The sequence below is a fragment of the Danio rerio genome, chromosome 8, assembly GCF_049306965.1.
Source record: "Danio rerio strain Tuebingen ecotype United States chromosome 8, GRCz12tu, whole genome shotgun sequence".
NCBI lineage: Eukaryota > Metazoa > Chordata > Actinopteri > Cypriniformes > Danionidae > Danio > Danio rerio.
Window position 1 is genome coordinate 24,484,097 of NC_133183.1, and position 17,462 is coordinate 24,501,558.

A 17,462-nucleotide genomic window follows, 5' to 3' on the forward strand; every position below is an offset into this window, starting at 1 on the left:
TGACTGAATCAATAGTTCAACTGATTAGTAAAAGCAGCAGATTCATTCATGAATGAAGTGAATCAATAAGCCATTGAAAAATGACTGCCGATTTGGTCAAATCTGTAGATTCATCCATCAACAAAACACATGTTTGCTTTAAGATGTTCAGCAATTCTGTTGTGACCATTATCTATTGTGAAATATTATTTGTATTTAATAAATGTCACATCTGCAATCATGCTGCAGTTGTGCATAATAACATGTGTCTCACTCAAAGCTTGTTTTTACTCTGCTGTTTTTGCTCAGTGAGAAACTCTGAAGTGTTTCCACACCACTGCCTTATTAGCACCACAATACTGTAGAGAGCGAGTGAAATCTAGGTGCAGATGAAGTGAGGGGTAGAAGTTTTTTGGGCTTATATTTTTAGCCTTTTTTTCTCTCTTATTTTTGGCAGCCCAACTGGAAGGCACACTTGCCATAAGAGCCCTGGGATTTTTGTGGCAATGTGACTAAAAACGAATGAAACTAAGAACGCATTGAGTTAAAGACAATAAAATACTCTTTGAAGGCTTAAATCAGGAAACATTTAGGACAATTTATTAATTAACTACCTATGGGCACCCTGTTTACACATCATTAGAATCGAGTACTGGTGGTGCATAGGCCCTATTGGGATTGCTCCGTTTCTTCCTCTTCTTATTCCGTTCTGCAACGAATTACATTTTTAAGGGTATAAACATGCTCAAAAACAAAGTTTTGCACACACACCAGAAGTGGCGAAAATTTACCTTTGATATGGGCTTCAGAAGTGGGTGTGGCAAAATAGCTCGACAGCGCCACCCATAAACAATCAACAAAGTGCTCGCAAAAGCTACGTTTTACGGACACATTCAAAAATTGGCACACTCATCAACCATGCCAAGAAAAAAATCTGTTCAATTCAATTCACCTTTATTTCTATAGCAATTTTACAATGTAGATTGTGTCAAAGCAGCTTCATATGGAAGATTATAGTAAATTGAAACAGTGTCAGTTCAGTTTTTGTAGTTTTAGTTCAGTTTAGCTCAGTTCAGTGTGGTGTAATGTTCAATACTGAGAGTCTAAACACTGAAGAGCAAATCCATCGATGCACAGCTCTACAGGTCCCGAACCATTCAAAAAAGTGGTGACAGCGGTGAGGAAAAAACTTCTCCAATTGGTGAAAGTGAAGAATTAAAAAACAGAGAGAAACCAGGTTCAGTTGGGCATAACCTATCTCCTAAATTATTGTGCAGAGCTGCAGTTTAGGTACCAGAGGCTAGAGAAGCTGGACGTCAGCGAGACCTCGGGATGAGTATTTCCAGGTGGAAATATAGAATAAAGAGAATAATTAGCGTAGCTGCTGTTCATAGTGTATATAAACGAGATGCAAAAACCTGCATGGGGCACATTCATGTATCATACTGCTAAGTAATGAATTGATTGTGTGCTTTACTAAAAAGATAAGTCTTTAATTTAATTTAGATTTGAGAGTGTGTGTCTGAGACTATTATCAGGAAGACTATTCCAGAGTTTAGGAGCCATAAATGAGAAGGCTTGACCTCCTTTACTTGACTTTGCTGTTTTAAGTACTACCAGAAGCCTTGAGTTTAGAGATCTTAAAGAGTGAGTTGGATTGTAGCGAAACAGGTGGTTGGTTAGATAAACAGGAGCTAGATTATTTAAGGCTTTATAGGTAAGAAGCAATAATTTAAAATCAATATGAAACTTAACAGGAAGCCAGTGTAAGAAGGATAAAATTGGGGTGATATGATCATATTGTCTAGACCTAGTAAGTACTCTGGCAGCTGCATTTTGTACTAGCTAAAGTTTGTTAATAGAGGATGCTGGGTAGCCAGCAAACAGGGCATTAGAGTAATCCAGCCTAGAAGTCATAAAAGCATGGACTAGCTTTTATGCATCTGAGATGGATAGCATACTTCGTAACTTAGCAATATTTCTCAGATGAAAGAAGGCAGTTTTTGTGACATGGGAGATATGGTTATCAAAAGTTAAATTGCTGTCTAATATGACACCCAGAGCTTTTATAGTGGAGCTAACGCTAACCTTGTATCCCTCTATTTGCAGGTCGAGTTGTGAGATCTGCTGTGTACAGGATTTAGGCCCAATAAGTAATGATTTTGTTTTGTTTGAGTTTAAGAGAAGGAAATTGTTGGTCATCAAGTCTTTAACATCTTTAATACACTCAGTTAGCTTAGACAGTTCAGGCATCTCATCAGGTTTAGTTGGAATATATAATTGAGTATCATCTGCATTGGAGTGAAAGCTGATCCCATGTCTTGTAATAATGTCTCTCAGTGGTAGCATGTATATTGTCAACAGCAAAGAACCTGGAACTGATCCTTAAGGCACCCCATACTTTACTGGCCTAACTTATGAAAGCTGTCTATTAATATTTACAAACTGGTAACGGTCAGCTAAGAATGACTTAAACCATTGTAGGGCCTATCCCTGGAAACCTGTAGAATATAAGTGATTTATAAGGATATTGTGGTCGATGGTGTCAAATGCGGCACTAAGATCGAGTAAAACTAATAGCGAGATGCACCCTCGGTCAGCAGTTAAGAGTAAATCATTGGTTATTTTCACTAATCCAGTTACTGTGATGAGGCCTGAAACTTGATTGAAACACTTCAAAAAAGTGTTCACCTGCCAAAAGGCTCTAGGATCGAAATCTGTACTCCCAAAAGAAGTCGAATATTTGTAACTTCCTCTGCAAAAAATGTGCAGTTTCCAAGTGCTGTACTATAACAAACTCCTTCTCAGAGTTCACTGGCAGTGAAGGCCACTACAAGTCCCTTTCATCGCTGCTTGCAGCTTCAATGTTGATATTGTACTGTAGTGCTTTCTTTTGATGTTTTTGAAACACTTTCTTTTTTTAGTCTACAAAAATTCATGGCTGGTCTGGTACTCATCCATATAGTACAAGAGCATAAACCTTTTCTGGTGTATATTGACATGCTGTATGTAACATAAATTTTGACCTTGATTTTTGGTTTTCATCCACAACCTAATGAATTCTGTATTCCGTCTTGCATGTTTACTATAAAATTCACTCACAAATTCCACTTTACTGGATGAGTAATTGCGCCACTTACGGTCTCACAAACTACCAGTCATGCATGAAGACACATGGCCATTAGACAATCTTGCCATTAATTAGCATATCAAATGTGTTTGGTTTTTTTCCCATATTGTATACCCACTCTGGTATTTTATCTGTTAAAAAGCTAAATGTTAGTAGATATTTACTGGCAGTTTTTAATTTTTTAAAAAAATTTTCTTGTGGTCTTAAATGGAAAGGAGGGTATATGGTATTTGAACAACAGCAGAGTGAGTAAATGATGACTTTAATTTAATATTTGGATAAACTATCCCTTATTTATAAGTATGGTTAAATAAATGCACATATACATCTTACTAAACGACAGTCATAAGTCTAGTTAAAAACAACAACAATATATTAACATAAATAAAAGTCTGCAGCCAAGTGCACTGATGTCTTTCAGCACCTTAACCTGTAACATTTAAACTCCACTTGCCTAAAATCCTCCACACAGCTTGAGTTTGCTGCTTTCAAGTTTTGTTCAGAGAGCAATTTGCTTTCTCCACCAGACCGCAATGTCACGCCAGGATAGGTTGAGCTTTCTCTAATACCGAGAGGATCTCCCACTTGATCTCTTCAATCTCACTTCAATTTCCAGCTCTTCTCTCCGCCTTATTCTCCGCTGCCCAAGGCTCTTCGCAGAGGTTTTGGCTACTTAACCAGTTTTTTTACTCAATGACAGAGACTTCTCTCTGTGTGAGCCTGTTTTAAATGCTGCACACTTATTAGCGGAAAGAGCTGGAAGACAATATAAACCTCCTGCCAAATCAGATGCACCAACACTGGAAGCCCCCTGGATTTACCACAGAGAATAGTGAAGCATATTCAATGTGCTTTAGAATGTGATGCAAAACAATATCAGCATGAGAGTCTTGCACAAGCTGTGGGTGACTTCCCGCTTTACATCTTTCCTTTACGGCTTTCAGAGTGAAAAAGTTTAAGGGACGGATCACTTACAAAATGAAACAGAATCTTCTGTTTACAAACACTGCTCTGAATATTCATATAATTTACAAATAATATTAAAACCAATAAAACTGCAACAATACAAACTAAAAAGTACATAATTCAAAAAAGTATGCATATCACTATCAGCTCATATTGCTGTTCTACATGTAAATTATGGCTGCACGATATTTGAAAAATCTGACATTGTGATATTTTGTTTTTCGGCAATAAACATTGTGAAATATACATAATTTCAACAGATGATATGATATATATGAGCATTACCACACAAGCAGTGCGATGTGGCTGTATATCACCACTGGTGGGAGGCAAGCGTTGGTTCGAGGCTGCAGGCTGAGTGCCTTAGTGCCCCACCAGTGACAGCCACATCGCACTGCAACGAGTGTGATACTGCATTTATACAATAGTTTGACGGTGAGACCTTTTTGTACGAGGAACTACTTTCTTCCGCCACTCATTAACACCTGCAGCTGAAGGTCAAAACATTAGTAACCATTGCCAGTTCACAAACGTCCATTTAAAGCTAGTATTTGGATGATTCTCTAGCGTAATGTCTAAAGTGATGACAAAACAGGTCATTTTTGCAGGGGCTGAATGGCTGAAACGCCATCAATATACAGAGATTTCCCAGTATTTCTCTGTTTTCAATCGGGACTTCACAATAATTAACCCCGAAAAACTACCAGTTTTTGTGGTGTAAATATAGCATTAAAAACACAAACGAGAGAGATCGACTTAGAATGCCACTTAATTTAGGCAGAGAAAATGCAATTTTTCTCTCCCTAGGACTTATTATGTGGTATTATGAGTAATCATGTGCAGATCGATACTAAAATATTGACACCAGATATGTAGTTTATTGGAAATAGAAATGCAGCAGAAAGTAACCACATTTACTCTAGTTTATCTGAATAATGCCAACTTTGTCGAAACTACTTGTTCTTCCGCCTGCCAAGTCATGTGCGTAATATGGCACTGTACAACTGTAGAGTAGCTAGCCAGGATCGCCGATACTCACCTTCGTTTTACTTAGTATCGGATCGGATAGAAAAACCAGTGGTATCACACATCACTAATTATGAGATGTCTGTTGCCATCTTGTGACGGATTGTCAACTGTCACTTTTTTTTGGTCTGCTCAAACAGGCTAATGATGGTCTGAAATTGTAAATATTTAAAAATGGGCACTATCCTTATAAATAAACAATGCAGTTGCAATCTAAACAACTGCATTCTAGACTAAAAAAGCCTCAAAAGTACATTATGTTGTCCAACAGCAGCAATATTTGTCAAATTGTAGTGTCCTCTGCTTGTCGCTGTATGTGGGTGGAGTAATACACAAGTGGGTAAAAGGTGAAGGAGTGTAGGAGTGCTGTTATTTGCAGAATATCGCATGGTTATCAGCCAATCAGATTAAAGAATTAAACAGAACTGCTGTATAAATATATATAAACAATTTCACTAGATGTCTTGAAAACTGCAAAAAAATATATAAATTTAGATTTTTATTGGAATGATTCTGTAGGGAAGTGAATCATTTATAAAAATGTAAAAAAACTCAGAAAAAAAAAGATAAAAATTTTATTTATGGTTTTCGGTGCAGTCAAATAGTATTCAGCTTCAGAAATTGAATAATTAAATGTAAAATAACACTGCAAAAGCCTTTACTATATAAATAATTAAATAAAATGATTCGTTATTAAAGTTACAAACGGTGAAATTTCTTGAGCCTGGATACACTGCGTGTACACTGTCAGACGTTAAACACATGCAGATGAAAAACGTTCACTCCATTTTTGTTAAACATTGCAATGACTACACAAGTCTCATGTGTTCTGAACTGTTTCTCCTGGTCAACTATAATCATAACTCAACATTGCAGATCCTGCGATGTGACTATTGCGATATCGATGCTGAAATGTTATATTGCGCAGCGCTAATGTGGATATGATGAAAGCCCAAACTACAGGTAAAACACCTGAGAAAAATCTATACAGAAGATGCTGTTCAATTATCACAGGCTCAGTCTTAACAGGTTCTTGCAGGACCATATGTATAATGATTTTCTGCATGGCAATGCTATAACTGATGAAAAGTCATTAAGGCTTAACTGAAGGAAGGAGCCATATCTTGGGATTGGAATATTATAGAGACTTATGGATTTTGAAGTAACCAATCACCCAACAGCTACTCAGCAAATGCATAGCAACATGCTAAAAAGCCCTCAAACCTCCCTAGAAACAGCATAGCAACCACCTGACAGTCATAACAGCACATGAGCAGGCAAACAGAGAGTTTCATCATAAAATGTCTTGTTTTTTCACAGCAATGCTGTTGCTTTGCTTATAAAATTAATAGTCAGCATGAAAGAGAAGTTCCTATAGTCTTCTCTCTCCTATTGTGACATATATAGTAGTGAAACTGCTTCTCAATCAACTATGAGACTGTATTTTGTCCATCAATTGTGGTTGGTTGTGGTTTGCATTTTGCTAATTCCCACTAAGCAATTTTGTGTCTAAAAGATGTCTAAGTCTAAGATGTTTTGGCTAAAGCAAGGCTAAATTTAGGCTTTCAGTAATAATGTAATAGTATAACAATAGTCCAAAACTAGACGAGTCATCAAATGGATAGATTTCACATGCAGTCATTCCTATTTGTCTCTTTAAGTCTATTAGATTTTCACTGACAGCCCAATTTTAGCTTATTTTTTTTAGCTAAGATGTCTGTTTAGATGTCCGTAGACTTCTTTTAGACCCCAAAAATATTTGCTGGGGTTAGTCCTGATCTGAAGAAAGAGGGATTATGTGGAGTAAAGATTGTGAAGGTATATAAAGTGCATGGAAGATTGTCGGGGCATTTGAATAAAATATTACGTGTGTGTGTGTACTGACTAATCATTTTAAAACTGTCCATCACGATTCCATGGTGACTATATTGATAGTGATATTAAAAGGGATTTATGTTGAATTCAAGAACTTGCATTTGTGGTTATGAACTGCAACGTGAAATGTGTACTGCATTCATCCACACTTAACGTACAAGAGACTGAATGAGATTCAAGGCCTTAATATACTCCCAGTGAAGATATACTGTTGATGACTACAGTAAATTCCACCCACACTGCTGAGAGCAATGTTTAGATGAACACCTAACATCATTGTGATTGATGAATCCGAAACATAGTTTTTTTAATCTATTCTAAACATTGATTTATCAATTTCATCTCCTAGTTAAACGACATGCACACACAAAGCTTTGTACTGTAAAAATTACCTTTACCAAGCAGTATAAATGTCCATTGCAAGATGTTTATCACTACAGGTACAATGAATGAAAAATTATATATTGACATACTGTAACAACCATAACTACATTCAACAACACTATCAGCATGTGTCATATGTCATTTCACTATTTCTATGTTAATGCACAATTTCCACTTTCGGTTTTCACTGCGATCAAGGGTTTACAGTACAACTATGAGTGTTTGATTTTCCTGGCAAAAATATCCAGAGCCTTTCACATATAAATGAGTCATCAGGTTCTCACGGAAAATCAAGGAAGATGGGTTTTGGCTTCATTACAAGCTCACAGGTTGACAATACAAAGAGCAATTGAACGTCCCGTGCTTTGAAATGTTTATTTTTGATTCAATGTTTGACGTAATCTCAAGTGAAACATGAAGAGGGAGTGGAACATAGAGTAGCTCCTCCTCTTTTTAAAACAGCCAATAGAAAACAGCAAGTGGTTAAGCTCAAGCGCATTAATGACCCATTTCCACTGAGTGGTAGAGTACGGTACAAGTTGGTATGGGTCACCTTTATCAGGCTTGCGTTTCAGCTGCCAAAAGGGTACCAATGGTGGGCGTGGTGTATGACAAAAAGTTTCAGTGAAAGTCATTCTGGAAATGTCAAAGTAAAGCTGTAAGTCGTTTTATATGATACGAGAGACACTTCTCACAACACAGATGCTTTATACCCATAAATACTTGTGTATAGTGTTCATTACTAACCTTTCTATGAACATGATTTAATTATAACTGCAGATCAATGATGTGAAACTGCCTACTGTAACGTCTGTAATTATAAAAAATAAATAAATAAATGCAACAAATATGAATACATACAGACCCTTATAGTCTTCCTTATTTTACCAATTACAGAAAAACTACACACAACATTCATTTAGTCCTTATTTGGGTTCAAAAACAACATGCAACATATAGCCCACAGTCAGTGCAAACCTCTCATCTGTGTCTTTAATCTTCACCAGCACATGTAACCTCTGTTAGAAAGTAATTCCGTTGTTCCGAGTATATAATAGTCCAAAAGGTGATGATAATAGTAAACATGGCAGTTTGTTCATGTTTAGGTTGCTGAAAGAATCATTCGCTTCTTTGTTTTTTACGGCTTCTTTGTTTTATCGCATGACACTCTCGCGTTTATCTATTTCTGAAAGGATTGGATGTCAGAAGCATTTCAATAATCTGGTGCACGTTATTTTCATCAGCTCAAGTTTGTTATTTCAAATATAGACATGCAGATTAGCTCGCTCTCTCCCCCCTCATAGACCCCCTCATAATTGTGAATCGCTTTGGGTGTATGGTCATACACAATAAATGCGTTATATAAATAACATTACATTACATGTCTTGCTCCACCTTTTGGTACCCTTTTGTTGAGCTAGGTACCCTTTTAAAAGGGTACCCAAAAAATGGTACGGTACGATTTGCTTTTTGGCAGTGGAAACGGCCATAAAAGCATACCGAACTGTACCGTACTGTACCACTCAGTGGAAACCAGCCATAAAAATACAACAATTGAGATGATGGGGGGTGGAATGTCAGATATTAAAGAGGATTTGATTGGTCAGAAGTATGAGGTGACATCAAAAATTATTGATCCATTTAGGCGGAAGTGCTAAACTGCAGGCTTTGGATGTTTATATCAGGTTTATATCTTCTAAAATGCACATTTTTTCACTGTTTTGTAGCAGATTAGATTATAGATTATATATATTTTTATTGGGCGACGCAGTGGCGCAGTGGGTTGCACGTTCGCCTCACAGCAAGAAGGTCGCTGGTTCGATCCTCAGCTCAGTTGGCGTTTCTGTGTGGAGTTTGCATGTTCTCCCTGCGTTCGTGTGGGTTTCCTCCGGGTACTCCGGTTTCCCCCACAGTCCAAAGACATGCGGTACAGGTGAATTGGGTAGGCTAAATTGTCCGTAGTGTATGAGTGTGTGTGTGTATGTGTGGATGTTTCCCAGAGATGGGTTGCGGCTGGAAGGGCATCCGCTGCATAAAAACTTGCTGGATAAGTTGGCAGTTTATTCCGCTGTGGCGACCCCAGATTAATAAAGGGACTAAGCCGACAAGAGAATGAATGAATATATTTTTATTTATATATTTAAGGGATCTTGAATATATGAAAACTCTTACATACAGCCTCATTATGTGTAATTAGATTCAAATAACCATTAAAATGAACAAAAACAGAAAAACGCACCTCTTGTGGCATATTGCTCACTTTAAAGTGCTTTCTATGTTCCTTAGTCAGACATACACACACTCTCCCCCATTCTTTCATCAGTGTCATGCTCTATGTATCTGAGTAAGTGGCATTTGCTCTTGTTTCTGGTCCGTGGCTTGGCACACAGTAATGAAGAGCAGACACATCCTGACAGGCTTCATTGGACTCTGGACAAGCTGCTGCAGGCATGAATAATACCATTCACTCTGGCTCACATTAGCCGGCTCTGTTGGAACAGGCGAGCGCACAGAATCGCTATCCGTGAGCACCATCGCAATCATTTGGCAGGACCATCTTTGCGCGACACTCATCTGCGCTAATTGCTGCTAAGCTTTAGTCTTATGATGAGATTTAAATGAGCTGGTTCTGCAGAAACATCCTGTGAATGTTGAGGATCTCCAAAATGAGCCTTTTAGCGTACGCTTTGCCTTTTGTAATGCCGCCTAAAACCCCCCACGACACGTCTGATGAGTTTCCCTCGCTCTCTCACTCTTCCTGCCTCTACCTAACATACCCTGTCAAATTTGTCTCTATGGGATGCCGTTGCTAAGGCAACTGAAGTCATTAAGCAAGACTTATAGGCTTTCTCAGTGCAGCAATAATGATGGCAAAGATGCGCACACACACACAGTCAAGGCACTAAATCAGGCGTTTGGAAAAAACACTGATGTAAATAAACATAAACCACTTGCGCAGTGCGAAGTGTACCCTCCACACTGCAGGAGGCCTCTACAAACATGCTACAACATGAAAGAAAAGAGATAAAACAGTCCACCCTTCACCTGCCGAACAATGGGGAGGAAAAGAAGAAAGTCTAACTAATACAGACTGACATTTCAGGCACACGCAACCTTTAGTTAAAGTCTGCTCCAGTTTCTAGAGCAACCCTTACCCTGCCCTGACCAGCAGGAAAAAAATGCTATCGCCCATCTTGAAAATACAAAGATCATGTCTCAAGATTAATAGAGGTTAAGGTTCAATCCAAGGCGGAGAGAGAGAGTTTCCATCCTCTAAACTCTAATCAAAAGCAAGACGAAATCCTGAGGGGAAGGTGATGGAAAGAGGGAGGGCGGATGGGAATAGAGTTTGGGAACAATGTAAGGAGGCACAATTTGGAACCTCAAACTGAGTTGACCTAGTTTAGTGCAGCGCTTAGAACCTTTGTGAAGACGTTTAGCATTTCTAACACTTTGTTTAACTGGGTCAAGTTGATTTCCAAATAAAACTTGGAAAAAGAGCCATTATCAGAATAATTATTTGGGGAGAGGATCTTGTGGGAAACAGCTCTGTGTTTCTGTATTAAAATTAGAAGGCCTTCCGTGCAAATGCAACAACAAACTGCCTGTCACTCGAATATAAAGCTCATATTTTTGTGCTAATAATCACCAGAGGTAATACTCAGAGGTGGTAAAGTAGAAACAATAATCATGCAGTTATAATAAAGGTTTGTTTCCAGAAGAAAATGGTTATTTAAACTTCTTATCCTGCAATTCTGTCTATTTACATCTCAAAAATGTGGACAAACTGCTTGTGTATCTTGAAATGTCAGGTAATAAATTTTCAAACTTGTAATTACAAGTTTATGTTAAAAAAAGCAAAAATTATGAAATGTAAACTTCAATACGAGACATATGCTTGCAATGCAAATTACGGTTACACAATCATAAAAACTAATGTTTTTTTCGGTAACACTTTATTTTGATGGTCCATTTGAGTATTAGTAGACTGTCTGAATTATGTGTTGGTACTACATCTTTAACAGACATAGATAGATAATTATAAACCAAATAATGATAATGATGAATATATAAACCAAATACCTTCCTTTCTATATTTTTTATTTGATAATCCTTTGTTACTATGTATAAAAAATCTCTTGCCATTACTTTATTTAAACTACATTGGGTATTATAAACTAAAAGAAACAATACTAAAAATATTCCTTTAATATAGCTTAAACTCTACAGACATCCCTGTCAGCTACTGGTAATAGCTGTAATTGTACAATAGCTACAATAATGTCCAACATCCAATTGTACAGTGCTACCAGTATTCTAAAGGTGAAACATTTCCTCTAACTAACTAACAACAACAAAATCGACACTTCTTTGCTGCCTCATTCTGCATGCCTTTGAAAGTTCGATAATCAATGCAGCATGTTTGTAGGTTCACAGACTCTGAGTTAAAGCATGCGTCCTGCAGTGAGATGATAGGAATCACTGGGGTGTGGATGCGCATCACAGTACTCATGAGCGCCTTCAGAAGCTCCTTCATTAGCAATGCAATTATTCCAGAGGGGTAAATGTACAGGGTGAAGGTCAATAGAGGTTTATCAGGAGTTAAAGAGATGTAATTGCTGTCTCCCGGTATTGAACTGATAAGCACAATCACACACTGAGTTCTGTGGACCACTTAATTATGCAGAAGAAATGCCATCACAGTCCATTTCAACACACTCTGTTGTTCCAATGGAAACACTAAACAGATGTTTTGACATTTCCAATGTAAAATAGCATTTACTTTCTACCATGCGAATAAAGCTCATGCTATGGAATCGTACATCAATGAGCATTTTCTATGCTCATTTTCTGCTCCAGAAGTCCATGTTTTCCAATACTGCTACTGCTCCATCAACTCTGAACTCCATTTGTAACCAAAACAACCGACAGGATCAATAATGCGCCAAACATGATGAAAAATAAATAGGTTTCATCACTTTTAAGACATGGAAAGACTTTGAGTCAAACAGCATAAGGACTGGAGTGAGAGCCGGTCTCTGAGGGTCAGCTGTGTTTGTGGCTTGACTGCTTTGAGAACGATAAGGGAGAGGGAAAGGAATAAGACGTGTTGTCAAATGTACTTTCAGTAGTGTTAACGTTGTATTGATTGTGGGTCGTATTCATGAGGGTTAAATCACCTCATCTGTCCCTCCAGAGCCCTGTCACTGGATGAACTGTCTCCATGCACAAATTCAAATCCGCACTGTCAGAGAACTGTCAGCTTTAATAACAATAAATAAACCAATAGACCAAGAGTAGAACATGGTGTAATTTGGTGTCACAGTTTAGTGAGACATGGGACAAAACATATTTACCTACACATTTACCGAAAACCCAACAGTCAACTTTATCAAATGAAATGAAAGTTAATTCTACTCATTTGAAAAGAGTTGTGAACTCAATGTTGAAGGTATAATGAATTAATTAAATACATCATTACTTCAATTTTAATGGAGCAAGTTCACAGCACTTATTAGGATTAGTTTTTGAACCTAAATGGTTTGTTGCAATTGGTTTCCTCAAATAGTTTGAATTACCTTAACTTATTGGGTTTTACATTTTAAATGTTTTACAGACAAAAATAGGTTTTCATGCATCAAAACTATATTTTTTCTTAGGAATACAAATACTGAAAATACTGAAAATGCTTATTAAAAAACAATAGTTTACGTTCCAAGAAATCTTGCTTGGTATATTTAGAACAAGAATTAGTTGATGACATATTTAAATAGTTTTGCTGCCGAGTGTGATGCGGCTGAGATGAAAATCAGCACCTCCAAGTCCAAGGCCATAGTGATCCACTGGAAAAAGGTGGTTTGCCATCTCCAGGATGGAAGAAAGTCCTTACCCCATATGGAGAAGTTCAAGTATCTTGGGGTATTGTTCACGAGTGAGGGAAAGATAGAACGTGAGATTGACAGGCGGATTGGTGCAGTAGCAGCAGTGATACTGTCGATTTACCGGTCCGTTGTGGTAAAGAAGGAGCTGAGCTGTAAGGCAAAGCTTTCGATTTACCGGTCAATCTATATTCCTACTCTCACCTATGGTCATGAGCTTTCAGTCATGACCAAAAGGACAAGATCTCGGATACAAGTGGCCGAAATGAGTTTTCTTAGCAGGGTGGCAGGCGCACCCTTATGGATAGGGTGAGAAGCTCTGTCACCCGAGAGAAGCTTGGAGTAGAGCTGCTGCTCCTTCACATCGAGTGAAGTCAGATGAGGTGGCTCGGGCATCTGTTTCGGATGCCTACTAAGAGAGGTGTTCCAGACATGTCCCGCCGGGAGGAGGCCTTGGGGAAGACCCAGGACACGCTGGAGGGACTATGTCTCTCGGCTGGCCTCGGAATGCCCCAGAATCCCCCCAGAGGCGGTTGAGAAAGTATCTGAGAAGAGGGAAGTCTGGGGTTCTCACACTGCTGCCCCCGTGACTCGGCCCCGAAAAGCAATAGAAAATGAATGAATGAATAATCTTTATACTTTGCCACAAACTGTCAACCCTCTCATTTTGACCCACTTGTCAGCAAGAACATTTTAAACATTTTAAATGAATACAATTTACGCACCTATACACTATCCAAAGTAACTTACATTGCATGGGTCCATTTATTAGTCCAATGTCGGAACTAACAGCATGGGTGAAGGTTAAATGCGTGTAAACCTTTTTAGCACATGTGAAAAGAAATATATATATATATATTTTTTTTTTAACACAATGGGTAGCACGTTTGCCTCACAGCAAGAAGGTCACTGGTTTGTGTTACGGTACGGGATCAAAGACGGGAACAAAAACAGGTGTAGAATCCAAGTGCAGATTTTAATGATTATTGTGCAGTGAAAGCGACAAAAATACAAAAATCAAAGTCACAAAGTAACAAACAAAAAAAATAAACGAGAAACTCAAACAGATTAACTCGAACTAGACTTCAACAACTGAGACAAGATACTAGAGCAAGATCAGGAACACATACCAACAACGACGACAACGACCAACTGACAGAGAATGAATGGTTTAATATATATAATCCAGGTAATCAATAGTGAACGGAGACAGCTGTGGTTGTAAACCAGTGTATATGACAGACCGGGTGTGTGCGCGAAGAATGTATGGATTTGTAGTTCTTAAGCCACTGTAGTTCGCTGGGGGTTGCTGGCGAACTACAGTGGCATCTGGTGGATAAACACAGTCATGACAGTTTGAGCCTCGGCTGGGTCAGTTGGCATTTCTGTGTGAAGTTTGCATGTTCTCCCCATGTTCGCGTGGGTTTCCTCCCGGTGCTCTGGTTTTCTGATTAATAAAGGGACTAAGCCAAAAAGAAAAATTAATGAATGAATTCTCGTGGTCATGTCTTGTGTGGAATTCCATAACAGTTCTCAGGATTTAATATTATTGAGAGATTTAGACATCCTTACAGACTGAAGGTACATATTTTATCAGTTCAGACAATATATAATTGTATGCCAGTGCTATTTCTCAGATATTGCATCTTTTCAGAATCAGTGATGTGCAGGAATGGACAAAAAGAGCCTGCAAAATCATTAACTATTTTAAGGATTAATAACAACCCTAATCAAAATAAACCATCGATCAATACAACACTCCAGCAAACAGATGTTGTGTTTTATTTTCAAAGCTGTCAATGTTAACCTAATTAACCTGATTCTCTTCTGTTTTTCTCCACAGAAGGGAAACACTCTGCGTCCCATTGATGCTGAAGTAAAGGTAGGACATATACCGGATCTTAAATCACACTATACATTACCATACATAAGTGTCTGGAGTCAGTAATAATATAATATAATATAATATAATATAATATAATATAATATAATATAATATAATATAATATAATATAATATAATATAATATAATATAACATAATATAATATAATATAATATAATATAATATAACAATATAATACAATATAATACAATACAATATAATACAATACAATATAATACAATACAATAAAAAATAATATATATTAGGTAATATATATCAGGCAAGATGAATTAAATTGAATCAAAAGTGACAGTAAAGATGATGATATTATTGAACATGATTATTGACATCTTTTCAGAGAAAACTTGCAACGATAGGTCAAATCAGGTCAATCAAGGCCCTTTTGACATTTCAATTGCAGCAGAACACTTAATTTGTAGTCTAGAAAATATGGTACACAAAATTATTTTAACTTGAACATCTTTGTTTTAACGAATTGGTAAACGAAAATTTCCTCTTTCAAAACTTGTATTAAAACATATATGTTTACATGTGGGTAAGAATTTGCCGAAGATATCACTGGAAAAATCAGCCAATCAGCTTTAACAAAGCTCAAGCAAACGGGCAGACAGAACTGAACATGTTAATTTGGTGCTGACAGCCTAGTGGTCATTGTGTCAACATACAGTATACAGTATAGCACAACAGGGCTACAGGCATCCTAAGCTGAATACTTTTTCCAATCCCATCACCCTACTCTCTCCAACTTCCCTTCCTGTCAATATATCTACCCTCACATCATAAAAAAGTGTGTTTAGATGTGATTTGCTATCAGTCTTGGTGTGAATAGAGCATATTTCCCTTTGTGTCTGTGTTTATGATTGGATGATGAAGAGCTCCTGCTTGTCTTGCACTTGCCATTTTTGCTGGTTTGCAATGTTACGTGTCACCAAGGAGGAGCAAAACTGCTTCCATTGAGTTTTGCTTATATGTGCATTTATCTTCCTCCACTCATTTTTCATATCCACATCTCCCTCCTTTACCACCTCATTCTTTCTTTAGTGCTGCTTCAGCATTTTAAGAAGTGTCAGATTAGACAACCAATAAGTGCATCAAATTTAAAAGGACTTTAACTTCATTCAACATTTGAGCAAGTATTGTACAGTGTCAAAATTATCTCCTTACCTCAGCCTGATTCACAATACTAACCTTGTAATAATGTTATCTAATTTCAGAGGTACTGGTAGGTTTTCACAGGAAACATGAGCTTGTGTCATTATATTACATCCTCATCAAGGACGCCTGGCTACTAGGCTGTTTTAACAAAATCTCACTGCAATTAATTACTTTTTTGATTTAGTGGCTAATTCATTTAATTTGTATGATCTTGTTTGTATATCTAATATGATTTGATTATCCCCCAATGATGATTGGGCTTAGGGGTGTGGTTTGGTGCATGCATCCTTTTTAAATAAATTTAAATGTATGAATTTTTATGAATTAGCCACTTGTTTAACGATACGCAATATAGCTTTGTTTGTCCAATGCGCCAATAACCTAGTGATAAAGTGGGTTGACATATAGTTAGTACAAATGGTGGGCTGAGTTTGATTCCCGGCTTAAAGTCCTTCCCCTCTCTCTGCTTCCTACACATTCCTGTCTACACTTTCCTTTCCAAATAAAGGCGAAAACCCCTAAATATACATACTAAAAAACAAGAAAGAGTTACTTTCCTTGCTATTTTCGATTTGTAAATGTTGCAGGCAGGAATACATTTATATATTTTTCTTTCAAAGCAGCTAATTAAACTAAATGTGCAGTGTGTAAGATTTACACGCAGTTATTGAACTAGGCTTTGCACTCCAAATTCAAAACATTTTCACCCAGCCCGTCCTCCGACAACTGCTAACCAACGCAGGTTGCCAGATTGACAACACTAACAGGAGTGAGCTAGCCTGACTATCAAGCCTAAAACATAACTACACGTGACGTGACAACATATTTCCATGTTAAAATAGATTTTTGTCCTAACCTTCAGCTGAACTTGTTATTGTAAAAATGGTCTCTGAAACGTCTGTGACAATGATCACCTCAGGTACTGATTATGTGCTTTATTGAATGTTGAATGCTATCAATGTAACATTTTACATGACATTTATTGTACTATTGAAAGCAGCAGCAGTTTACCTCAGATCTTTACAATACATATAAAGTCTGAAATTAAACGTTGAACTTCAAACTTTGTCACCCAGAATGTACTTTTAATAATGTTAATGTAAAATATGTATAAATGAGATTCTAAACCTTACTATTTTATTGGAATGACGTGAATTATTCTGT

At 37.3% G+C, this 17,462-nt stretch overlaps 2 protein-coding genes across 5 annotated transcripts in view; one reads left to right on the forward strand and one right to left on the reverse strand.

Moving 5' to 3' along the window:
• Window positions 1-17,462, reverse strand: part of iqsec2a (IQ motif and Sec7 domain ArfGEF 2a) — a 167,382-nt gene that overhangs the window by 18,575 nt on the left and 131,345 nt on the right. The gene's annotated exons all lie outside the window — the stretch shown is intronic.
• pdzd4 (PDZ domain containing 4) overlaps window positions 1-17,462 on the forward strand; it is a 35,322-nt gene that overhangs the window by 5,296 nt on the left and 12,564 nt on the right. The window contains exon 2 of the mRNA XM_009303962.5: window positions 15,083-15,121. Coding sequence (XP_009302237.2) covers window positions 15,083-15,121 — 39 coding nt within the window. The remainder of the gene's footprint in view (window positions 1-15,082; window positions 15,122-17,462) is intronic.